This window comes from Panthera pardus, unplaced genomic scaffold (genome assembly GCF_024362965.1).
Source record: "Panthera pardus isolate Hobbes unplaced genomic scaffold, ASM2436296v1 HiC_scaffold_20, whole genome shotgun sequence".
Taxonomy (NCBI): domain Eukaryota; kingdom Metazoa; phylum Chordata; class Mammalia; order Carnivora; family Felidae; genus Panthera; species Panthera pardus.
Window position 1 is genome coordinate 59,554,458 of NW_026526766.1, and position 24,418 is coordinate 59,578,875.

A 24,418-nucleotide genomic window follows, 5' to 3' on the forward strand; every position below is an offset into this window, starting at 1 on the left:
AGGAGTGTCAGATGAGGACATTCTAGGTATTCATGCGTTTACCCAGGGAGCATTCATTGTGTCTGAATCATGTGCAAGACACTGTGCTAAGAGCAACTGCCGCTAAGTCAAAATTAATAAGGTGTACCTGCCCTTCAGGAAACGCCTACTCTAGAGGTCCTGAACTCCTGTATTTGACTGCAATCAACATCCAGAGAGAGGAGAGGTTATAGGGGCTGAGGCAAATGAGTGGTTGGGATAATTGTTACTGATAGTGGAAGGCTGGCTGGGTCTGGGATTGCGGAAAGAGAAGGATCCCAGCAGAAGAGCAGGATGAGGAAGGGCAGGGGGGCAGGGGCATATGCAGGAGGAGTGGAGAGTTTGCTAAAGCAGGGAGAGTCAGGGTGGGAACCAGATTGGGGGGGGGGGTGCTCTGTGGTCATCTAAGACTGAGTTGGATTTTGCAGGGGCTGCAGAGTTGATGAGGGACTTTTGAGCAGGAGAGAGGGTAGGTCAGAGCCATATTTTAGCAGGGTTATGTGGCAGTGGTGGGAGGATGAATGGAACTCAAGAGTCCTAGAAATTAATCTTTTCATTGTAATGCCATACAAGCCTGATGCCTGAATTCTGAGCCCTTCAATCTCGTAATCTGAGAAAGAGCTGGCCTTATTTAGAGAGGCTTTCTGCATCTTACAGCCAAGCACTGTGCTGCTTGCCAGCAGAGGTTGGTTTTAATCAAGTAAAGAAGACAGGGTGGATTTTCTTGACTGCCGTGGCTCGGAGTTACATCTCAGGTCTCCTACAGTTTTCAGAACATTCAGTGTACTGCTCTGGACGCTCCTGACAGCGCCGGGGCGCCCCCTTGCTGTGAGGAGAAACGGGCTTGAAGGGAATACTTGCTAACAGTTTCCCCACTCCCAGTGGGGCGCTCGGGCGGCTGCGGGCCATCATCCCCTCCCTCCTCGGAAAGGAAGTGAGGGCGGGGCCAGCGGGGCTCCCGCCCCTCTGCGTTGCCTTGGAGACCGAGTGCGTCCAGCTGCAGTTGAGGCTGGACTGGCCCTGGCTAGTGGTGCCTTCTGCAGGTGGGGCGCCAGCCCCGGGCGCAGGGCCTCCCTCCATTGGCCGGGTTTAGAGGGGATGGCCGGGGACTGCACCGCGCTCCTCGGTAGGCTGGCGGGCTGGTGGCGTGAGAGGAGCCTGCTGGGTCTTCTCAGCATACATTAGGTGCCTAATTAGCACGGCCAGAGTCAGGCTGCTCCTTCCCTCCACTTCCGCCTCTCTTTGTCCACTCTTGGCGGGGAGTGAGGGAAGGAGGGAGTCAGGGATCCTTCAACTTTGTTCAGCTCCAGTTTGGGGGGTCAAGGCCAGGTTGAAATCCAAGATGACACCTTGAGCACTTTTCCCAGGAGAGCTTGGGAGAGTGAAGCACAAAACAATAACGATTTATTATTCTTCCCCACCAAAGTCCTCTGGATTTGCACACTGCGTGGCCGGAAAAGCCAGCCTTCTCCGGGAGTTCGGTTCTTGCTGGAGGTTTGTCTCCTTTTTGCTTCTTTGCCACTCCTTACTTTTGCTTAAAATGAAACCCCTGAGGCTTGAGGGAGGGGGGCGGGGCTTGCTTTTTCTCAGAGCAGTGGGGTGGGTCCTGCCCCAGCCTGGTTGCCCGCGGGGGGCGGGGGGGGGGTGGGGGTGGGGAGGGGCGCAGGTCCTAGGCGGAGGACTTGTCCTGGAGGTTGGGGCTTCGGTTTCCAAACCTCTGACATGATTCCCAGACAATGAATTCCTAACAGGGGCGCCCCGTTCAGCCAGCGGCCAAGATGTCCTCAGTGGGGAAGGTGACCCAGGTTCCCAGCGGGAAGGTCTACCAGCAGATCTTCGAGGCTGAGGTAGGTGTGTCCCTTGTGTCCCTCTGTGCCCTTTTCCCTCTGCACCCCAAACCTCCCTCCCTCTGAAGGCTTCTTTGTCCGGGAACCCAATGAAATAAGGGCTTTGAAATTGTTTTGATTTAAAAAATAATTCTTATTGGTTCTTAAAGTGTAGGAATACAATATTAGAATGTCTGTTCTTGAAAATTAAAAAATGTACATTAAAGTTTTAGTTAAATTAAAAGTTAAATTATTCAGAAATCGCCAAAATTAACCAGTGGGTGTCTTGGGACCTTTTCCTATGCACCAAAGCGTTTCTAATTTTTCTTTTTAAAACCTGGGTTTGATTCTATAACAGTGTTTTGAAACCTGCTTCTTCCCTGTTAACAGTATTGCACAGACCTTTTGCATGTCAAGGGGCATTAATGCAACTTCAAGATGTTTAGAGGCTGCCCAGTTGTTAATCCAGGACTTCCCATAGTGTATTAAAGTAACACTCTCTTGACAGCCAAATAGGTTGCTGGAATTGCCTTGCCTATAAAAAACTTGTCTATAAAAAACTGCACAGACAAGAACAGTATCTTAAAAGAAACACACAAACTCGAACCTTTCCTTTGATGTTCTGTACTGCTTATTTAAAAGGAATTTTCATTCCTACTCTGAGCCCTAAATAATGCTCTATGTAGGAGGCTTGGAAATTATAAAAGTATAAGGAGGCCAAAGAAACAAATTACTCACATGATCCTGCCGCCTGGAGGCAGCACACCATTCTTAACGTTTGGCACACTTTCTCCTGGTCATTTTTCTATGAGTTTAAAATTTTGAGATCACACTGTATAGTTTGGGTTATAATTTTTTTAAGTTGTGCTTTTAATTAAGATGTTTTATGGTATATCATATCATAAACATTTCCCTATGTCATAAATAGTCCTTTGTAAGTCTCATTCTTAATAAATGCCTAGCATTACACTGGAGGGACATAAGAAGTTTACTCGACCAGTCCCCTGCTATTGGACAGCCCCATTTTTCTAATTCCTTGTGATTATAAAAGATGCTAGGATAAGCATCTTGGTCCTCACTAAATTTCTTAAGAGATACCCTTCTAGATGGCTGAATGTCTTCTGGGGGGTACTTGCATGGAATGTACCCGAGGGTTGAAGGCCTCCCTGCAAAGTGCCTTCCTGCTGGCAAGTTCTCACGTGTCCTTCTAAGACTGCAGAGTGAGCCCTGGGTGCTGAGGAGTCTGCAGTTCCGACCCCCCACCGGATCTTTTGTGCATTCAGGTGCAGCTGGTCCACTCTCTGGCAGCCACCAGGAAGCGCGCTGTGGAGAGTTCCATGACCCCAAAGAATGGCAGGAAGCCCTTGATGAAGAAGATGGATATTCCTGAAGGGGAGACGATGTGTCCTCGGCAGCGGAAGTGGGCTCACAGCCTACCCAATGACTGGGTCACGGAAAATCCTGTTCTCTACAGGTGGGTCCTGTGGTCCACACTGTACCTCCCCACCCGGGGGGGTGTGCCAGAGTCTTTAGAAACTCAGAAAGCCCTCACACAAGATGAGTGCCATTTAGGAATGAAGTCCCAGTATCTCCTCTGAGAGAGAGAGGTAATAGCACCTACTTTGCTCCACTGTTTGCTTCTCCCTCTCTTCCTCTTCCTCCCCTCTCAGTAATTATTGATTGAGTGCCTAGGACCAGGTACTGGGTCTGGGGATCCCACTCTCCTGGAACTTGAGGCCTTGATAATAAATAAATAGGCAAGTCCCCCTAAAGGTGGGAAGGCTCTGACCCAGAGGACAGTGGTAGCACAGGGCTCAGGAAAGCCCCTGAGGAGGGGCCTCAGCAGAGACCAGAGGATGAGGGCATAGATGCATGGGGCAAGGCGCGGAGGAAGGGAGGGTTTGGTCCACTCTGGAAGGCTGAAGAAGTTAGTGGGCCTGGGGGGGAGAGGCGGTAGATGAGGCTGGGATAGGCTTGCAGACCACAGTCGGGATTTTGAACTACTGAAGTGAGCAGCTGATTTGCCTTTTTAAGGCCTTTTGGCTGTTGTGTGCAGAATGTAGGGAGTGGCAAGAAGAGACCGGGAGGCCAGGGAGGAGGCTACTGCTGTCCCTCTAAGCCTGGTGGGGCTACAAGAGGGAGAGTAGGGTATTTCAGGTGTATTTTAGAGGCAGAACCCCTCAGACTAGGTGGTGGATTGGAGGGAGGAGAGGGCTCCCAAGAGCCCGAGGTCTGTACCACGAGTGCTTGGGTGGACAGAGCAGGCGCCATTCCCTGAGATGGGCGCATATGGTCTAGGAGCAGAGAGATCAGGAGTGAAATTTGAGATTCCTGAGTATGCCATTTCAACTCCCTGAGCTCAGACTCCTCAAGCAGGGAGAAAGGAAAGAAAAGGAAAAGGAGGGCAATATCTTCCTCACCGGGGAGCTTGGGGCGCCTGGAGCTGATCTTCCCTTTGCTCTTCAAGCTCTGAGCAAGCCGCAGTCCCCTCTGAGACTTGGCAGGGGAAGTCGGTCTTTCTCTACCTGTCTTTGTTTTCTGTTTCACCTGCTTTGGGGCAGAGATGACCTGACCTTTGACTCTTCCCAGAGAAATCTCCCCTGAGGCTTCTGACCCTCAGCACCCTTAACTACCTACTGATGGGCAAACCCACTGGCCACCAAGCCCAGACTGGAGGTCGGTGTTCTCTAGCCCATGTGCCTGATGCCCAGTGTGGGGATTGAAGCACAGACATCTGGGGCCTGTTGATGCTGCCCCTGGCTGTGACTTTGGCTCCTACAAGGGTCTAAGTCCCCTCTCAGCTGACTTGCGAGTTACCTATCACTCCTAAGGGTCCCCCCTTCCCCAGAGTTTAGCCTAAGGTCACCCATTATCCCAATAACCATATAGCATCCATCAGGAGCTCTTAGCATCCACAGGACAGCGTTTTAGGAAAGACACTTTCCATAGAGGGTGCTGGCATTGTGCTGTGCTAGCTTCCCGAGACAAAGTCAGCTCTGCCCTGGACGTAGATCTAGACAACAACTTCCTGTGGCCTGTGACAGGGAGAAAGATGTGTTTGTAACCTGCCAGGCTCTGCCACCCTCAAAATGACTGGGGTCACTAACTCAGCATTGGCGTCTCTCTGAAGTCCCTTGTTCCCTTCTTGAAAGTTCAGCCAGCCAAAGCCAGTGAACCTGTGTGTTCATTCACCCAGGGCAGGGCCTCTGGGTGAGCAGAAGAGGAGCCCAAGGTAGGGATAGATCAGCACTAGTGTAGACCCAAGTCCTCGGGTCAAGTGCCCGAGGAGCCAGAGCCATTAGCTCAGTAGTCAGAGCACCCAGGTTCCCAAAGAGCCACCTTAGTCCACGGGCACCTGATTGACAAGACTGAAAGACCCACCTCTGGAGGGTCAGTCTAGACCCTGCAGTCTTCCTTGCTGGTAGGTGTGCAGTGAGGATTGGATGAGAAATGACTAGAAAGCGCTGCACATGTGGAGGCCTGGAGGAATGGCAGGTGTCATTGAGACCTGTTGCATTTCTGTGGTGCTTGTCCTATGGGCAGTGCGTTCAGAGATTTTTATTCCAAAGCTAAGGTCATTCTCACTCACCCTGGTCTTCCCTGCTGAGATAGCTTGTTCTGGGGTCTCAGCTTTCTCCTCCCACACCTAAACCCCAAGGACCATGGACCTTGGCATGACACATGTGGGTCAGGGAGTCTCAGCTGTGCTTTGTATAATCGCTTCTCTAAGCGCCCTCCCCTCATCCCTGTCAAGGGGGTTATTGTGACTGCCTCATAGGATGATGAGTTGCTGAAGGAGCAAATCCTGAATACTCAGCACTGGCCTGCCTTTCCCAGGCTGATCATGCCCTACTGTTCTCAGTTTCCCCATGTGGAAATGGTTCTTGCCTACTACCCACGCTTGGTTTGCAGCCAGAACAGAAGCAGACCCTGATTTCTTGTCTAGGGACCATGGTGCCTACTGGCAGCAGATACCCAGGCAGCGTCTGTTGGGAGTCTGGCATAGCCTCGGAGCTCTCTGGAATGGGGTGGACCTTATCACCAATGTGTGAGGTCTCTCTGAAGACTCCCTTCTGTGCCAGAGCTGCCCTGGGGTAGGGGAGGGGGCTGGGAGTTATTGTTTTCTCTACTTGTGCCTCAGGGAAAAGGAAATAATCAAGAAGAAAAAAGCTGAAGAAAGTGAGAGCATCATTGAAGCCAGAGAGGTCCGGGGCCTCATGGACACCATAGGTGAGTCTCTGTTCAGCTATGAGGGCAGGGCTGGCTTTCTCCCCTTGGCTCCTCCCTTGAGCCTGCTCCTCTGGACCTTCTCCTCAGTGCAGGGAGCTGGGGAGGGAGCAGGGGGCTCTGCGCAGTCAGAATTTACCGATGAAAGTCAGTTGGTAAAGGATATTCCTTGCTTTATTGCAATTTCCCAAGAGCATTTCAATCTGCATTGTCTTCCTTCATACTATAGAGGAAGGTTCTTTTCCTTTATGATTAAAAAAAAAATGATACATACTCACCATAAGTAATCTCTGCACCCAACATGGGGTTTGAACTTACAACCCTGAGATTGGGAGTCACATGTGCTATCTACCACTGAGCCAGTCAGGCTCACTGTGGAAAAGCAAAGGAAGGAGATAAACAGAAAGGAAAAACTCTCCCTTCATGATAGCACTGCTTCTCTTCCCAAGAATGTTCCCCACCATGAAATCACATGGTGTCCAGATTCAGGGGACCGCAGAGCTCAAGACGGGAATGCAGACTCTAGAGCAGATGGCTCATGTCCAAACCCCTGCTCAGCCACTGCTGTGTTTGTTCTTTAACCCCCATGCCTGAGTGTCCTCACTTGTAAAATGGGGCTGAAAAAATAGAACCTGCCTCTTGGCCTCTTCAGGAGTGGTAATTGATTTAGAACGATGCCTGGTGCATAATAAGTGCTATATAAGTGTTGGTTATTCTTATTTGTATATGCATTTGCTTCTATTAACTTTAAAAAAAAATATAAATGGTCCCATTCTGTACCTACCATTTGGAAACTTTTTCTGGCATTTAACTGTGTATGTGAGACTTCATTCCTTATAGCACTTACAGATCACCTTTGTTTTTTCTCTTTTTCCTTAAGCCTCTGACACTGTGACCTGGTTTGGGGGTCCATCTCCTGAACCAAGGCACTTTCTGCCTTGCTGCCTTTTCCTGGGAGCCCTCCCCTTGCTTTGGAGCTCTGAGGGCAGCCTCCTCACCTCTGTTGTTCTCCCCCAGTTCCAGAGAGGATCCACACAACCACCCTGGACAGAGACTCCAAGAGGCAGGGCTACGAGAGTGCTCTGGGGAGTTTTAAGGAGGAGATTGCTCAGATTGGGATGGTAAGACTCCTCCCTCTCTCCCCTTCTGTTCTGGGGCCATTCTCAAGGCAGGCTTGTCACTGCACCCACCCTCCCTTCCCGCCCAGCTCAGAGGCCCTGAGTGGCTCACCAGTGGTGTAGATGAAATCAGAGTAGCCAGCTTGAGTGGCTCATGATGAGTGCTCGTTATGAGCACAGCTCTCTAAGTCGGGTACCACTGTTACTCCCACTTTACAGTTTAGGCTCACAAAGTCTTGCCTGATTTGGCACATAAGGGGCCAGCTGGGAACTGGACTCCAGGGCTGATGCCAAAGCCCAGCCCATGATCTCCCTACGCAGTCCTACTAATGAGGGCCCAAAGGGCCTGGCCCTCTGGCTTCCCACCCCTCATGCTATCTGGCCTTTTGGTACCACCCTCACTTGGCTCTCTGTTCCTCTCCAGAGACATTCCGTCTCTAACCACCCTGGTCCCCAGAATATTCCCTAAATGAGGCCCTTCTTTGCCCTTCTTCTCTGAGCCCTGGACTGCAGTCACCATTCTCTCCCCATGTCTTCACTGACTTCTGTCATTCCCTTGGATTCATGCAGCTGGCTCTGTACCCAAAGCACCAAGAAGCTCCCCCAGCCAGTCATTGCTTTACTCATCTGTCCCAACTGTATATGAGCCCTACTTTTGTCCATGACTCTGTGGCTTTGGTCATACAACATAACTGAGCCTCAATTTCCTTATCTGAAGTAAACTTGGAATCCTTTCACTGGCCACTTCTTTAATGGATGTTTGTTGAGCCCCAACCATGGGCCACGCCTGATGCCAGTACCTACTTCACAGGCTGTGGTGAGGACCAAGTGAGTCTGAGGACAAGGGCTTAGCCTAGAGCAGAGTGTCCAGCACATGGCACATGCCCAGATAAATGGTGCCTGCCCTTGTGCTCTGGCTGTGAATAGTAAATCCTAGCTCCTTAGGTCTAGGTAATGATTATTAGTTTTGAGGCAGGACCACAGCTAGCACTTTCCCACCACAGGGCAGAGAATTGGGGGAAGGGACAGGTTCCCCCTGCCCTGGTGGTGTTGAGACCACAGGCATTGCCCTACTGGCCTGTTGTAGGAAATGGAACCTCTCATCTTAGAGCCAGGAGCACTTCTTTTAAAAAAGCTGGCGGCGTCTGATGAGGAAATCGACCAACTCTTCAAAAAGGTGGAAAGTGACATCAACCTTGAAGACTACACCATCCAAGTAGGGCTTCCCTGTGGCTGGGCTTGCCCCACCGGGGTCCCACTCCTTCCCTCCCTGCCATCTGTCCTCCCAGCCTGACCCCAGCTTCTTGGTATAGACCCTGATGGAGCTGTGGGATCAGGTGGCTGAGAAGTTCCAGTTCCAGAAGCAGGGGATTAAGGAGCTGGATGAGACACTGACCTCGACCGAGTTCTCTCGGGCAGATAAAGTGAGTTGGCCTGCGAATGGGCTCTTGGTGATTTTCACCTGTGGGGTTTGTGAGGCATCGTCTCTTTGCTTGCAGGTCTCCAGGAAAAGAAAGTCATTAACAATGACACCTTGTTGTTTCTAGCTCAGAAGCGTGTTGAAGAAATATGTGGAAATCATAGAGAAAACTTCCTATCTCATGCAGCCCGACGTGTACACGCTGATAAATAAGGAAGCCATGGTGAGTGGTTTTCATGTGCAGGGGATCAACCCACAGAAGGGGCGGGACCTGAGGATGCCCCAGAACCTGGTGTCTCAGGACCGATGGGTTTCTCATGTGTCACATTTCCAACTAACTCGGGTTAGTCACTTGGGTTCAGAACCAGAGTTTTTATTAAGTATTTTCAGTAGAAGTCTCTCTAAAGTGCGTGTCCTACATCCCTGCTGTCTTAATCCCGATTACCTAACACAGCAGCACTGGTTTCATCACTGACGGTTTTACGAGCACCTACTGAGCCGTGTCTCAGCCACCATGTGCAATGCAATAGGTGCTGGATGGTGGAGCTGTCCTGGTCTCATAGTGGTTTGTGCCCTCACAGGTGACCCCAGCCTGCTCCGTTTGTTTTCCTAGTGGTGCTTGTCTGCCTTCTTGTTGGCCATCAGCGTCTAGTGCTGAACCAGGCCTGTCTCCGGTCTCTGTCCCCACTGCTTCCCTGTCCATACCCCACCCTCGCCCAGCTGCTTTCTTTGGGTGTAGAAAACAAGAAATTCAAGGTTGTTCATAATATTTCCAAAGTCAGAGTTAAGCCTGACTCCTCTGCCATGTGAAAAGACACTATGTACAGATGTTTGTGTGTGTATGTATTTTCTTCAAATATAATTAACATGCAGTGTTATATTAGTTTCAGGTGCACAGTACAGCGATTCAACAATTCTGTGCATTACTCGGTGCTCATCATGACAAGTGTACCCTTAATCCCTTTCACCTGTTTCACCCATCCCCCCACCCCCCTCCCCTCTGGCAACCATCAGTTGTCTGCAGTTAAGAGTCTGGTTTTTTGTTTGTCTCTTTTTTTTCTTTGTTTGTCTCTTAAATTCAACAGATGAGTGAAATCATACGATATTTGTCTTTCTTTGTCTGACTTATTTCACTTCGCGTTATACCCTCTAGGCCCATCCATGTTGTTGCTTCCTTTGGCTACTCAGAAGCACATTTTGCTTGCATGGGCTTCTAGGGCCTGAGCAGAAAGCCGGGTTTGCGGAGGCCTCCCGGCAATACACGGGGTGAAAGGAACCCAGCACTCAGAATCACAGATGGGCTCCTGTTCGGGTCCACATCTTGGAGTCCTGGATGAAGCACAGACAGGGAGTGAGCACAGACCTCCCTCTCCACTGCCCAGACACACAAGCTCCCAAACTAACTCCGCTCCTGCACTTGGAACTCCCTGCCCATAAAACAGGGGTAACGATACTTAAACAAGTACCTGTTGGGGGGAGGGGGTGACAAAAGAGGTCTCAGCAGTAGCCACTGTCATTTGAAAGAAACAAGAGTTCCTAACTTTTATCCATTTGATCCCTTAGGTGGGGTCAGAGCAGTATCCCGGGGATGTTTCAATGTCTGACGTCCATATGCGTATTTTACTCATTACAACAACAGGCACTTGCTACTTACTCTATGTGCATTTATCTCATTTAATTTCACAGAATCCCTGTGCTGCCAATAACATTATCTTCGCCTTATGGCTGAAGAATTGGAGGTTTAGGAAATACCTGCCAGTCCCCCTCTCCCCCCACCACCAGCTAGGAAGTAGAGCCAGCAATAAACCTCAGGTTCCAGTGAAAATTGTTACTGGAATGTCTACCCGCTGAGCTTGGCAGGTTCCCACCCTTGCTCCAGGGCGGTGCCCCGAGAGCTTTGGGGAATTCTGGAGACATTTGGCTGTTCCACTCCCTGGGGGCATGGAAGAGACTGCTCTCATTGAGGGGGGCAGGCTACTAAAAGCAGAACAGTACCACACCATGAAGAATTGTCCCCACTGCCATGCCAAGGATGCCCGGTGAGGATCACTGGGAGGACTGCAGAAGAATGTTCTAGCCCTGGTCTCATTTGGTAATTGGGTCTTCGTTCTCATCACAACCATAGGTGACTGACTGGTCCCTGATGGCATGAGCACTCTGCTTTTGGAACAAACTCATTTAAAGAAAAGGAAAGAAAACAGCTAAACACTAAGAACCCACTGGAGTACGTATCTCCAGTGAGCTAAAATCAGCTTCTTTAACAATCTGATACGGTCTTGGGGCTGGGTTGAAGGCACATGCTTAAGTCAAGGTTCATAGGTGAGTCTTCAGGAAAGACCCCTGTCACAGTCCACGGCTGTTCAGCCCCAGGCAACTTCCGTGAGTGCCCAGTGACCCCTCCGTGCCCCTCAGATGCTGCCACTGCCCTACTCAGCCCCGCTGGGCCCCAGGCCCTCTGCCGGCACCTCACCTGGCCCCTCTGCAGCCTCCCCCTGTCCATCTCCAACTGAACCTTGTTCTGACCTTGGAGAGCCCCCACCTCATGTAGAGCCTGCCCACCTGTACCACAGGTCATAAACCAGGCCCTCCTGGGCAACCGGAGGGCCATCGCCCAGCTGTTTGTCAACCTGATGGAGGCCACGCTGCAGCAGGAGCTCGAGGCCCATCACCGCTGGCAGGGCCTGGTGGACACCTGGAAGGCTCTCAAGAAGCAGGCCCTGGTGCAGAGTTTCAGGTCCGTGTCTGCCCACACTTCCCACAGCCTTCCCCCAGCCCACCTGGAAGGCCGGCCCAGCAAGCCAGTGGTCCTCACCCTCCTTTCTGTCCTCGCTCCAAAACACTCCTGTTCTTCTGGGGGTAAAAATATGTGCTCTTTTCTTTTTTAAAAGTTAAAGTAGATAAAAGTATAAAAAAGAAATTAAAAATCATTACTAATTTGTCACCACAGTGAGAGGCACAGCTGATATTTTGGTGTATTTCTTCCCAGGCTTCTTTAGACCCATACTGTGTATGTCACTTTCTGTCTTATTTTCTTCATAAATGTTATCGCATAAGCATTTTCTGAATTATCACAGTACAAATTGTTTGAAAACACCAGTCTGATTATCTGCCCAATTTCCATTCGACTGTTACTCAGAACCCTGTGTTACTGGGCCAAGACAAATGGTGGTCCCTCAGGTTTTGGTCCCCATGGGAGCAGGGGTGAAGAGAGGGCTCATCTCCCTGCTTCCTCTGCCAGGTGGCACTTCTGTTAATACTGACTCAAGGATCCTGCAGCTTTTGGCCAACAAACAAGGCTTTCTTTTGCTTGTCAGGTCAAGATATTTGAGGATGCCAAAGAATGTCTGTCTGTCTGTGCTGTGGGTCTGGGGATGGGAGGCCATCTGTACACCTAGATTTCCAGATGGAGAACACCAGAGTCTGACACCCCGGGTGAAAGAAAAGCGTACTGAGACCTGGCTCCACCTGTACTTTCCCTGTGACCTTGATCAAGCACTTGAACATTTCGGAGCCTTTCTCTCCTTATGCAGACAGGCGTGATGATGCGCCAGTGACAGGGTTTCAGTGATGATCAGCAAGGTGCTCTATGGAAAGTGACTGGTCTGGGTCTGGGCCTGGAAGTTACAAATGTCAGTAATCATCCACAGTGATGGCAGGAGCTGGCATTTACTGGGCAGTTCCCGTGAGTCAGGCATGGTGCTAGGGGCTTTGCTTGCAGTATCTCACTGGGTCCTGCTGTGGAAGGTATTCTCATTAGCTCCGTTACAGAAGAGGAAACAGATTCAGAGGAAGGGACTGACTTGCCCAAGGTCACAGAGCTGGCAGGCCACAGTCGGGACCCACACCCGGATCTGTGCCCAGTGGTCACATGCTCTTAACTCCAGAGTCTCGCTGGTGGCCCCCTGGCTCTTCGATCCCCCCTCTCATCATTGCCCCAGAGGCCTACAATGGGGAGGGAGGGGCTGAAGTGGTGTAAGGGTGCTTAGATTGTGAATGTTCTTACCATGGGCCTCATCCCCTCTTTCCCACCCCCCACCCTGCTCCTCCTCTCCATGGTGCCAACGTGTCTGGACACCCAGTGAGTTCATGGCCAGTGAGAGGATCCGGGCTCCTCCAGACGTGAAGAAGGAGATAGAGAGCATGCTGAAGAACCAGAAAGCCCTGCAGCAAAAGCGGCTGGAGCATCTCTGCACCATCTGGTATACTGAGAGGGGTCCCTGGGGAGGGGTGCCTTTGGGGGTTCATGGGGGAGGCAGTCACAGTCCTCAGCCTTGACCCTTCTCTTGGGGCATCCTCCAGGCCTGGCCATCTCCTTGTTCTCTGGTCTTGCACTGGCTGGCTGGGCCTTTGTTCTGGGGCATTCCAGCCCCAGTGGTGACAAAGAACATGACACATTTGCTGGGGAAAGAAGTTTAGTGTGACTGTGCCAAGAAACGTGGAAGGAGGCAATGGCAAAGGGGGTGGGGTGTTAGTGGGGGAGGAGGGGCCAGGTTAAGAGGTTGGATTTTTTTCTAAGATCTGGTGGGGAGCAGAGTATCTCCAACAGCCCTGTGGTTTCGGGGGTGAGTCGGAGGGTCTGAGGCTGAAACCTGGAGGTCAGTGAGGAGGCTGTTGCCATCAGACAGGGAACCTGTTAGAGGCTGTGGATGTGTAGAGGCCCACTCAGTTCTGATCCTTAATAAGCTGTTTGGTGAGGGGCACAGTGAATGTTCTAGACCTTGGAAGCCCACTATGTGGGGGTCCTGTAGCATCCACCCTCAGTAAAGGGATGGAGCCTGCGTGGTTCTGCAAGTGGAGACACTTCACATGCTGGGAAATGCTCCTCCTTTTCCTATGAAACTTGGGCCCTCCTACCCCTAACCCTGGTAACCCTGGGTTACCCTCTTGTCTCCCCACCACAGAACCTAAGTTCTTCTAAGTATCAGTGACAATTAGAACCTCACACAGTCTCCTCCAGGGCAGACACATTTTCGTGCAGGTGTAAAATTAACAAGGTGAATAAAAATATCAACATAAAGTAAATAGTTTTTCTTGTTTCCTGTAACTCTATACTAATTTAAATTTTTTTAAGTTTATTTGTTTATTAGAGAGAGAGAGACAGAGAGGACGAGCAGGGGAGGGGCAGAGGGAGAGAGAAAGAATCCCAAGCAGGCTGAGCACCATCATTGCAAAGACCGATGCAGGGCTCGGACTCACGAACCGTGAGATCATGACCTGAGCCTAAACCAAGTCGGACGCTTAACCTACTGAGCCACCAGGTGCCCCACTCTATATTTATTTCTGACTCTGAGTCCCTGAACTGGGCAAAACTCAGTTTTTCTTGGGGTCCTGTCCATGGAGGGGAACTGTGAAACCCCATCCAATGCAAGCCTGGTGATAGAGTCTGTTCCTCTATATTTGATCCACCCACATGCCTGAGGGCAACTGCTGCCCTTTCCAGACAGCTGGATGCGAGAATCTTGAGGAGGCTACCCTGAGCCCGAATGTCCTCATGCCCAGGCAGTGTTTCCCTCCGGGGACCTGGGTCTTGGCAGCTGCCCCCACAGTCTTCCACCAGGAAGCAGGACCCAGGCTGCCACTGCCAGGCACCTGCCATCCTCTCTGTCCACCCCTGCCTCCAGCCCCCTTCTGTTGGGTGAGGAGAGAACCCTGGTCCTCAGCTCTCAGCTGCCAGCCCATCTCCCCCTGCAGGGCTCTCGGCCCACTCCAGCTCAGGCTTCCATCATCAGTGCTCTAGGCTCTCCCCAGAACTTAGTCTTTGAGAACAAAGTCCAGAAAGATTTCTAGGCTGCTGTCTTTTCTGCACCACCATATCTCTGACAGACTGTGAACATGGCGCTGGCTGGCTACCTGCCTGAATGGAAGGGAGAGACAGGGCCAAAGACACAGAGAAAAATGTATTCCCTGGTGCTTCTGGACACCACTGGGAAACACTATAAAATGGCAGCATCTGCAGGCAGAGCATGGAGCTGGTGTGTGACTCAACCTGACCTGAGGAAGTTGGAGGCTACTCTATGAAATCAGAGGCAAGGGTGTGCAGATACGCGACCCCGCAGCTCCTTCACAGGGAGTATAGAAAGGGGTGAAGACACGACACAATTTGTGTCTGGAGGTGTATACTACAAACACAGGCTGGAACGTACAACTTAAAGTTGCAAAGCCTTGATCATCTTTCCACACCATTAAACACCACCCAAAATTTAGTGGCTTAAAACAACCAGAATTTCTTGTTTCTCGCTGTTCTGCGGGCTGTTTCCCACAGGGTGTTCCCCCTGGTCTGCGCTGGCTTGGCTGGGCCTGGATGGTCTAGAGTGGCCTCACTCCTGCATCTGGAGCCTAGGCTGGGGCAGCTGAGGTTCTTTCCACTTGCTCTCTCAGTCTCCAGGAGGCTAATCCCAGCTGGGAGGCCTGGTGGTGGTGGCAGAGTCTGCCTGTAACAGGAGAGGGCAAGGCAAATACCCAAGCCTTTCCAACTCTGCCTCCACTTGTTTGCTAATGTCTCATTGGCCAAAGCAAATCACGGGGTCAAGCCCAGCCCCAGGGGTGGAGAAATAGACTGACGGGAGGAGCTAATGATATTGTCCATCTTTCAATCTGCCACACTATTTTTTTTTCTTTGAGAGAGCGAAGGCAAGCAAGCCAGAGGGGAGGGGCAGACAGGGGGTTTTGGGGGGTAGGGCAGAGAGGAAGAGAGAGAGAATCTCAAACAGGCTCTGCACCGTCAGTGCAAAGCCCCAGTGCAGGGCTAGATCTCACCCTTCCTGAGACCATGACCTGAGCAGAAATCAAGAGTTGGAAGCTTAACTGAGTGAGCCTCCCAGGTGCCCCTACCACAGTATTTTTTAAAATATATTTATTTATTCTGGGGAGAGCACAAGTGGGGGAGGGGCAGAGAGAGGGGGACAGAGGATCCCAAGCAGCCTCTGCTCTGGCAGACAGGTTGACAGCACAGAGCCTGATGTGGGGCTCAGACTCATAAACCCTGAGATCATGACCTGAGCTGAAGTTGGCCACTCAACTGACTGAGCCACCCAGGAGCCCCCCTGCAACACTATTTTTAATGACTTCAGAAGAGAATTCACTGTACTTTATTTAGATCCCTATTGTTGGATATGAAATTTATTTATGATTTTTTTGAGTGCTTATAAACAGTACTGTTAAGCAACTCTCTTAATCCATAAACTTTGTATGCATTTCATATCGTTATCTTGGATTCTATTCCTAGACGTAGACTTCCTTTCTTTGTCAAGTGATGTGAATTGTTTGGTTTTTTTCCCATTAGGAAAATTCAATTTGATTTTCTAAATAGCAGACTTGTTGATATTAAAAAAGACCTTTTATGAGTGATATTTTTTGGCATCAGGAATCCCCAGCACATCATTTGTTTCTTCAGTATTTATATAGATACTACTCTGGGGCTACATTCCTTGAAGATGCTACCAATTCTGGTAAGTGAACATTTTACCCAAGCGTGGCTTACTTGTCATATCTTCCTTCCCCAGTGACCTTCTGCCCCCCAATTACAGCAAAGCTCAGCTGACTGAATGGCATTCTTCTCTCAACTCCCTAAATAAGCACCTCGGTGAGTGAAGTTTGTGGGATTCCACTCGGGTCTCTTCAGAACTCTGTTCAAGTAGTAGCCAATCATTTCTGTGAGAGTCTATCATGAATTCAGGGGTGAGGGCAAGTCCCCCTGGAGGAAGGAGGGAATGTAGATGGAAGAGTGAACTCTGGGAGTTCATGTAGGATCTCTGAAACCTTGCTTGGTGGAGCCCTCTTCCTCCCTCCCACAGCTTCCTGGTCACTGCGCAGCTGGCAGCCACACCAGCCACACACTCTGACCCCTGAACCTTGACCCCAGCAAGGAGTCAGAGCAATGGTTCCAATGGCCTCCTGTGAGGACAGCTTGGGGGTCAGATCCTAAGCATGTGAGATGCCAAACATGTGTTCTTGCAGTCAGAGAGTTGTGGGTTTTACCCCCAGCTCTGTGTTGTCCCAGCTCTGTGACCCTGGGGGAGTCATGGTGTCTCTTGGCTTTAAACTGCTCCTGTATAATATAGGGATCTCAAGAGGAATAATAAAGGTACCTACCTTGTGGAGTTGATATGAGAATTACAGCCTACAGTCCAGTTGTAGTTCAATGCCTGGCTTACATGGAGAGTGTTCAATAATAAATGGTAATATTTAAAAATGTTCTATATCAAAGGCCCTCAAACTCCCAGCCATGGGTCCCTGCTTGTCTGCAAATAAGTTTCACTGGAGCACAGCTGATCTCCTTTGCTTATATATTGTGTCTGGCCACTTCTGCTCTACAATAGCAGAAACAAGTAGTTGCAACACAAACGTTATGGCTGGCAAAGCCGGCAATATCTACTATCTAGCTCTTTATAGAAAAAGTTTGTCAAGCCTTGATTTAGAAGATATATGATATTTCCATCTCCTTTGGGGCTGACAGCAACTGGTAAGGTCAGTGGTGTCATTGTCCCCCTGTGATAGAGAAGGACTCAGAGAGGTGAAGGATCCCGCCCACAGTCACACAGCTGATGAAGTGTCACACCTGCACTTGACCTGGGTACTTTGGTTAATAGTACCCACCATTGCTCCCAGGGCTCTCAGGTTTAGAATTGCAAAGGTAGGGGCGCCTGGGTGGCTCAGTCGGTTGAGCGTCTGACTTCGGCTCAGGTCATGATCTCACAGTCTGTGGGTTTGAGCCCCACATCAGGCTCTGTGCTGACAGCTCAGAGCCTGGAGCCTGCTTTGGATTCTGTGTCTCCCTTTCTCTCTGCCCCTCCCCTGCTCATGCTCTGTCTCTCTCTGTCTCAAAAATAAATAAAAACATTAAAAAAAAAAAAAGAATTGCAAAGATATACTTACAATGCCGAGGGTAAATGTCCCAAGACCCTAGGTGATAGCAATGGCTGCCATTTGTCAGGCACCTCCTACAGATGGACATGGTGCTGGGCCCTGGTAACCAACAGGGTGGATCACCCCTTGGGTGTTTCCAGTCCAGAGCAGAATCAGACCACGCAGGCTGTTACAGCAGAGCAGACAGGTGACCAGCGTATTTCTGGGGTCACAGCTTGGTTAAGGGTCATATGAGATCTTGCCAAGGAAGTGATCATCCGGTCAAGAACTGCAAGGCAAGTTAGAGTCAGCCAAGCCCAGGGCTGGGGAGAGCTTTCCAGGAAGGAAGAATAGCACACATGAGAAGGCTCAGGGGTAAGACAGAGCTGGGGCTTTGGGGGAAAGGAGAACATGGCAGGTGAGGCGGGAACATGCCAAGGGGCCAGACTGTACTGGCCACGTGACCTTGTGGGGGAGGCTGGGCTTCATCCTGCGGGAGTGGGAACCCAGGGCAGAGTTCTGAGCTGGAGACGATGAGGTCAGAGCAGGAAGAGGTCAGCGCGGTACAGGAGTGTGGAAGCACAGATCAGGGTGAGGATGTGCCGGCGTAGGAAGCTGCCCTGGGGATGGAGGAACCAGCTTCAGAGCCTCTCCTCACAGTTCCACTGCATGTCTGCCCTCCCTGGGGTCCTAAATCTATCCCCAGCTTCCCTCTGCCCCATCCTCTTCCTCAGCCCTTGTCAAAGACCAACCACCGCAGCATCTTTGTGCTGTCTTTCAGTTTCTAGAACTGCCAGGAACGTTAAACATCAGCTGCTTATCTTCTATACCAAGAGTTGTGCTGAGTTGATTGTAAAGTGGGAAGCAGTAGAAGCGTAGGAGAGAAAATCAATCAGTCAGCATCTGAGTGTTCTGCTAGTCCGTTCACTTAAGGAATTAACCACAGACACGATCTGTAAACTCTGATTAGTTTACACCCTTGTTTTATGATTTGGTACAGCCATCTGAAAAGGGTTTTATTAGCCTTGAAATGGAGTCAAGAATGAGGGTTAGAATGGATTCAAAGCAGATAAAGACAACTCATTTGAGGTCCTTATCTTGGGCTGTCTGGGACTTTGTGAGGAAGGAGATTCCAGCCTCTGGGCCAATGATCTCACCTCAGTTATCTTCGCTAAAGGGAGACACTGCCTCCCTTGCAAAGGGGAAACTCTAATCTCCCCTCTTCCCTCTGGAAGAGCAGCTGACATGTTTTGTTTCTGCCCATGGAGATGCCTACCACATGGGCTGTGTGATGCAGATCCGCCTGCAGTACGAGAAGACCTGGCAGGAGTGCCTGGCCCGCGTGCAGGAGTGCAAGGTGGGTGCCCTTCCTGGCCCGCCCCTGCCCCTCTCCAGCCTGGATCCCCTGCTTTTCCTCCTCGCGTGCCCCAGGCCCTCAATGGCCTCTGGGCATCCCCCTTCCCAGACCCCCCACCCCCAGTTATTCCCACCCATCGCTCAAGGTATAGCCCTGCATGACCTCCTGCAGGAAGACTTCCCTGACCCCACGGATGAAGTTGTACACTCTCTGATCATGTCAGACTTCAACCTTGACCATCTGTACCACTTACAGCACTTGACATTATTTATTCAGTGGAGGTCGTATGGGGGGGAGGTTATTTCCAGGGCTTCACTTTTTATAAGTAGTGCCACCACTGCTGTCACACCCAGCCCTTCGGTCCACCCCGCCTGCCTCTGTTACCGAGTGAGATGGTGAGTTCACTCACAAACCGCTTCGATTACAATGCCTGGTTTTCTGGGGTGCAGGGAGATGTTTTGTCGATATGCCCCCTCCCTGCATCCTGGCTCCAACAAGTTCCTGCTACTTCACCCCTCATGAGTCTGTAGAGCTTTTGTTCTGCCACCAAGACTCGGAGGTGAGCAGAATTCACAGGGCGCAGAGTGCTTTACAGTGCCGTGTGGGGCCGGTGCTGCATCCCTGTGGGCTGACACTCGCGTTGAATCCTACAAGCTCCTGCAGGGTGGGTGTCCCCGGCCCTATCTGGCGATGAGAAGACCAAGTTTGCAAAGGGCCCAAGGGCTGCGCATTTGCTCTGTGGCCTTCAGGGCAGCCACATGCCTCTCAGCTTTATCAGGGCGCCAAACCTCAGAAGTAAAGCCTGGAGGGAGAGAAGGGAGGGAAACCATTGCCCTAGGAGAACCTTCCCAGGACCATGACCCTGACAGCCTCCTCCCATCCCCCTGCTGCCTGGGACCTCCCAGGAGCCCAGTGGCCCTTAGTCCTGGGTGCTGACCCTTGTGCCCATCCTCCCTTCCTTTGTCGGGCACAGCAGGGGATAAGCTGAAGTCAGCACACACCCCAGGAGCGTATTAGACTTGACAGAGGAAGGGCACTTGGTTACTCCTATTCAGCAGCATCGGAAGTATACAACTATGGACAAGTTTTCATTTTGGGGGAGATTGGTTTATAGTAGATTTTGTGTAAAAAACAAGGCTTTATTAATATGAAGAGCCTGCTTGCCAGTTGACATAATTCAGTTTTAGGAAATAGGAGCCGGGTCTGACGTGCAGCAACACTGAGGCCTGATTATACCTGTAGAATCTATGGTAGGTCGGTTCTGAGTTCAGATCCCGGCCCCACCCCTTGCCAGAGGTGTGGCCTCCAGCAAGTTCCTTCACTTCTCTGAGCCTCGGTTTCCTCATCTGTGAAACGGGGCTAATTGGAACACCTTCAGGGGACTCTGTGAGACAACAGGGACAGCACACAGCACCTGGCCTCGGACGGACCATAAAGATGGACCATCTCCCCCGCTGTGAGGGTCTCCCCTGAGGGTGGGTGAGAGGCAGCCCTCGGGGAGCAGGGCCAGGCACCGAGGTCAAGCCCCCACTGGTCCTAAGCCAGGCTCGGCCTTGCTCCCCTCCAGAAGCAGCTGCTGGACTGGAAAGCCTTCACTGAGGAGGAGGCAGAGAGCCTGGTGAGCCCATACTTCTTCCAGATGGTGGGAGTGCTCCAGAGCAAGGTGGAAGAGGAGCTGGAGCTCTTGGATGTGCGTAGCTGGGGACCTGCACGGCTGGGGAGCAGGGAGGGGGTGTTACCCGGAGTGTCAGGCTGTGAGAAGACCAGGAGTCCAGGGACCTTCAACTTTCCTGTCACTAGTGAGTCCATCCCCCTTTTCACAGCCAGCCCCTTTGGTGCTCCAGGCTCATCCTCGACACCCCAGCTGCCCTCTGACATACGTGCGGCACAGGACTCAGGTAGCGAGTGCTCCTTGGAGCCCCTGCTGAGTCTGGGCACTGAAGGGCCAGGAGCAGTAATAAGCCCCCCCCCCAAGAGGCTTAGAGTCTGGAGCTGGGTGAGCAAGCGTTTTCTGCAAGGGCCACATAGTAAATATTTCAGTTCTCTGTGAGCCAGTCAGGTCTCTGTAACAAATTCTCGCTCTGCTGCTGTCACCCAAAAGCAGCCAGGGGCCGTGCGGAAACGAATGGGTGTGGCTGTGTTTCAGTAAAGTTTTATTTATTTGTGGACATTGAAATTTGCATTTCATATAATTTTCACATTAGTAAATATCTTCTTTTGATTTTTTTTTTTTTTTTTGCAGCTAAAAAAATGTAAAATCTATGCATAGCTCTCAGGGCCAAACAAAAATAGACCGAAGGCCAAATTCAGTTCACAGGCTAAGTTTGCTGACCCCTGGCCCCAATGAATGCATAAAATACATTTATAAAATGGGGAGAGGTGAGGATTTAACAGCAAAGTGTGGTGGTTGGCTCAGATGCTGAGAGTCAAGAAACTCCAAAGAAGGAAAGATTCCCAGGCTGAGATGGGTGTGGCCCACCCAAGGGCCCAAGCTGGTGTCTAGGATGGCTTCTTCTTTCTTCTAGGTCTGAAATTTCTCCTTGTTCCCATGAGGGACTTCGGTGGGCATGGGACAGGTCTAGAGATGGGACTTCGGGGTCAGCCAAACTGAAGGCTTGGCTTTGGGCAGACCAGAAGCTGTCCCAGAGGAGGGAGGGCCGTGAGCCAATGTGGGATCCAGGAAGATGACCCTGAAGGATGGTGCCCAGGCAGTGACAGCCAGCCCTTGGCGACGTGGGACCTCCACTGGCTGGTGAGGGAGCCCCATGAGAGAGGGCCTTCTCCCCACCCTGGGCCCCTTCTCTGGGTTCTGCCCCTGCAGAAATCCTTCGAGGACCTGGCCAAGCAGACAGAATGTCAGAGCTCGGATCTCCTCAACTACTTCCAAGAGGCCGTGAGGCTGTGGGAGGCACATCAGAGCACGCTGTCCGAGCAGGAGCTGGAGCTGGAGAAGAGGATGGAACAGCAGCGGCAGAAGCACATCCTGGAAGAACAGGTGTGGCTCCTGGCACCCAGGGGAGCCCCTGCAGGGAATGAGGAAAGGGCCACACCCAGGTTGTCAATGCCCAGATGACTCTGTTTGGTGGCCTGTAACCTTAGCCAGCATTCAGAGGCAAAGCCAGAAAAAGAAAATGAAAAAAAAAAAATCCCACCATGTATACTTCACATCGTAAATAAAAATTAACCCCAAACTTATCTTAGACTCAAATGTAAAAGCCTCAAGCTAAAAAACCTGCACAGATGGAGAAACCAAGGCTCACCTTGGTCATGGGCCTGGATGGTCATAGAAGAAATCTATACCTGAGTCAGGTCTGGGCTAGTGATGGGTCCTTGGATCCAAATGTGTTTGTCAGAGAGTGTGCATAAGAGACAGACAGACCAGGGGTGTGGGGCATTTACTTACAGCAGTCACCCTGTGCCCCCAGGAGATGATCTGGGCCCCCACCCCACCTGCCTTCACAAGGTCTAGGGAATGGAGGGGCACACCCAGCATCTGATTTCAAATACAATTGGTGACAAGGAGAGCAAGGAGCAGGCACCATGGGAAGGTGTAGTGGGGGCCTGCCGGGGCCCGGTGGGTGTAAGGGACAGGTGGTCCCTGAGGAGTCCCATCTGAGCTGGATTTCCAGGGATGTAGACAGAGAAGATTATAGGCAGAGAGAAGAGCCTGGAATATTGAAGGTAAATGTGGTGGCACATTTGGTGCCCCTTTTTATAGGAAAAAGTCCTGCATTTGCCCTGGGGTGCCTGCATCTGCAGTGGCAGGGTCTCTGTATGCCACTCACATGCCCTCTCTGAGCTTTGGTAACTCGCATCTACTTCTTCCTATTTTGGGGATGACTTCCAGGCCCAGGAAGCCCACCTTGATAAGCTCTTGGACCAACTGAGGCAGCAAAGCCTTGAGGAAACACTGAAGCTTCACCTGGAAAAGGCCAAAGATTTTTTGAAGAATATGAAACACAGGTAGGCAGGCCAGACCCCAAAAGACAGAAGGGGATGGCCTGAAATTCATAATCAAGGTCAGAGGCTGCCTGCTTTGGAGTCCAGGGTGTGCTTAGCAAGCTCAAGATGAAAATGTTGCCTCTAGCTTTGGAGAATCTCCTACTGGTCCTTAGCAGGTCTGCTTTCAGCCAACACAGAAGCTTCCAGGGAGAATTTTGATCCGAAATGTTTATGGAGGGCTATTTCAAGGCCATGTGGTTTAATTTTTTTTTCAAAAGTTTTTAAGGTTTATTTATTTTTGAGAGAGAGAGACAAAGACAGAGTGTGAGCAGGGAAGGGACAGAGAGAGAGGGAGACATAGAATCTGAAGCAGGCTCCAGGCTCTGAGCTGTCAGCACAGAGCCTGATGCTAGTCTGGAATTCACAAACTGTGAGATCATGACCTGAGCCAAAGTCAGACGCTTAACCGACTGAGCCACCCAGGCACCCCAGGGCCATGTAGTTTAAAAGTCAGGGAATGGGGGACGACTGGGTGGCTCAGTCGGTTAAGCATCCGACTTCAACTCAGGTCATGATCTCCCAGTCTGTGAGTTTGAGCCCCGCGTCAGGCTCTGTGCTGACAGCTCAGAGCCTGGAGCCTGTTTCAGATTCTGTGTCTCCCTCTCTCTCTGACCCTCCCCCGTTCATGCTCTGTCTCTCTGTCTCAAAATAAATGTTAAAAAAAATTTTTTTAAAAAGTCAGGGGGTGGGCCCTCCTACTACCTTTTGAAAATTTAAAACATATGTGTTCTTTGTAAAAGAAAAAAAAAGTTAACCAATACAAACATGTAGAAAATTTCCCCACATTTCTGCCCACATCTTCTTTTTGTGGACATGTACATTTTTTTATGTGGATATATACACATACAGAGTGTTTTAAAATAAAGTCTAGATCATCCAATGCAAATAGATCTATAACTGCAGATATCTTTCTATTTTCTAATATCCATGTAGAATTCTTTAATATGGATGCTTCATAATGGTTTAACCATCTCCCAATTGATTAGCTTTTTAAGATTCGTTCCAATTTCTCAATATTAAAAACAGTTCTCTGTGAATTACCTTAAGTCTTCATGCCTTTGTACATCTAATTCTGTAAGGACCATTCACAGATATGAAATTGCGCTGTCAAATGATTGCAGTACTTAGTTCTTGCCTCCCTCCCTCCCAGGTATGAGTGTTTCCACAAGACCCTGACAAAGGAAGTGATGGAGTACCCAGTGCTCACACTGAGAGAACTCAACTCGTACAGCTCCACCCTTAGCCAACATTTCTATGTTCGTGAGATTTTTGAACAGGTATGGACAGGGCTGCAAAAGCCCAGCCCCTCACCAAAGAGCAAAGGGGAGAGGATATCTTCTAGCTCTGATCTGCCTTAACTTTGAACACCTTCCTTAACTCCTGCCCAGTGAGAATCTATCAGGAAATCAAGGAGGAAGAAGCTAGAGGCATTTCTAAAAGAGACCATCTCTTGCTTAGATTAAAAGAGGTTGAAGCGCTCTGAATTCAGGCATTCTCTGTCTGGATGTGTTTGCATATCTATTGCAGTCAAATACAGCAGTTACAGAGCATCCAGAGTGGGTATTTCCTGAAGGGCAGGTACACGTCACTAATTTTGATTCAGCTT

At 50.5% G+C, this 24,418-nt stretch overlaps 1 protein-coding gene across 1 annotated transcript in view; it reads left to right on the top strand.

Annotated features, from left to right (window-relative positions):
• The first annotated feature begins 1,008 nt into the window (after nucleotides 1-1,008).
• The window catches only part of CCDC180 (coiled-coil domain containing 180), a 64,101-nt gene continuing 40,691 nt past the window's right edge, over nucleotides 1,009-24,418 (top strand). Inside the window, 17 exon segments of the mRNA XM_053908113.1 lie at nucleotides 1,009-1,061; nucleotides 1,445-1,512; nucleotides 1,770-1,865; nucleotides 3,128-3,318; nucleotides 5,986-6,074; nucleotides 7,089-7,192; nucleotides 8,277-8,405; nucleotides 8,503-8,613; nucleotides 8,737-8,832; nucleotides 11,180-11,343; nucleotides 12,689-12,808; nucleotides 16,112-16,191; nucleotides 18,722-18,810; nucleotides 20,378-20,500; nucleotides 21,632-21,805; nucleotides 22,658-22,773; nucleotides 23,963-24,089. Of these exon segments, the coding sequence (XP_053764088.1) occupies nucleotides 1,797-1,865; nucleotides 3,128-3,318; nucleotides 5,986-6,074; nucleotides 7,089-7,192; nucleotides 8,277-8,405; nucleotides 8,503-8,613; nucleotides 8,737-8,832; nucleotides 11,180-11,343; nucleotides 12,689-12,808; nucleotides 16,112-16,191; nucleotides 18,722-18,810; nucleotides 20,378-20,500; nucleotides 21,632-21,805; nucleotides 22,658-22,773; nucleotides 23,963-24,089 (1,782 nt within the window). The 5' untranslated portion in view covers nucleotides 1,009-1,061; nucleotides 1,445-1,512; nucleotides 1,770-1,796.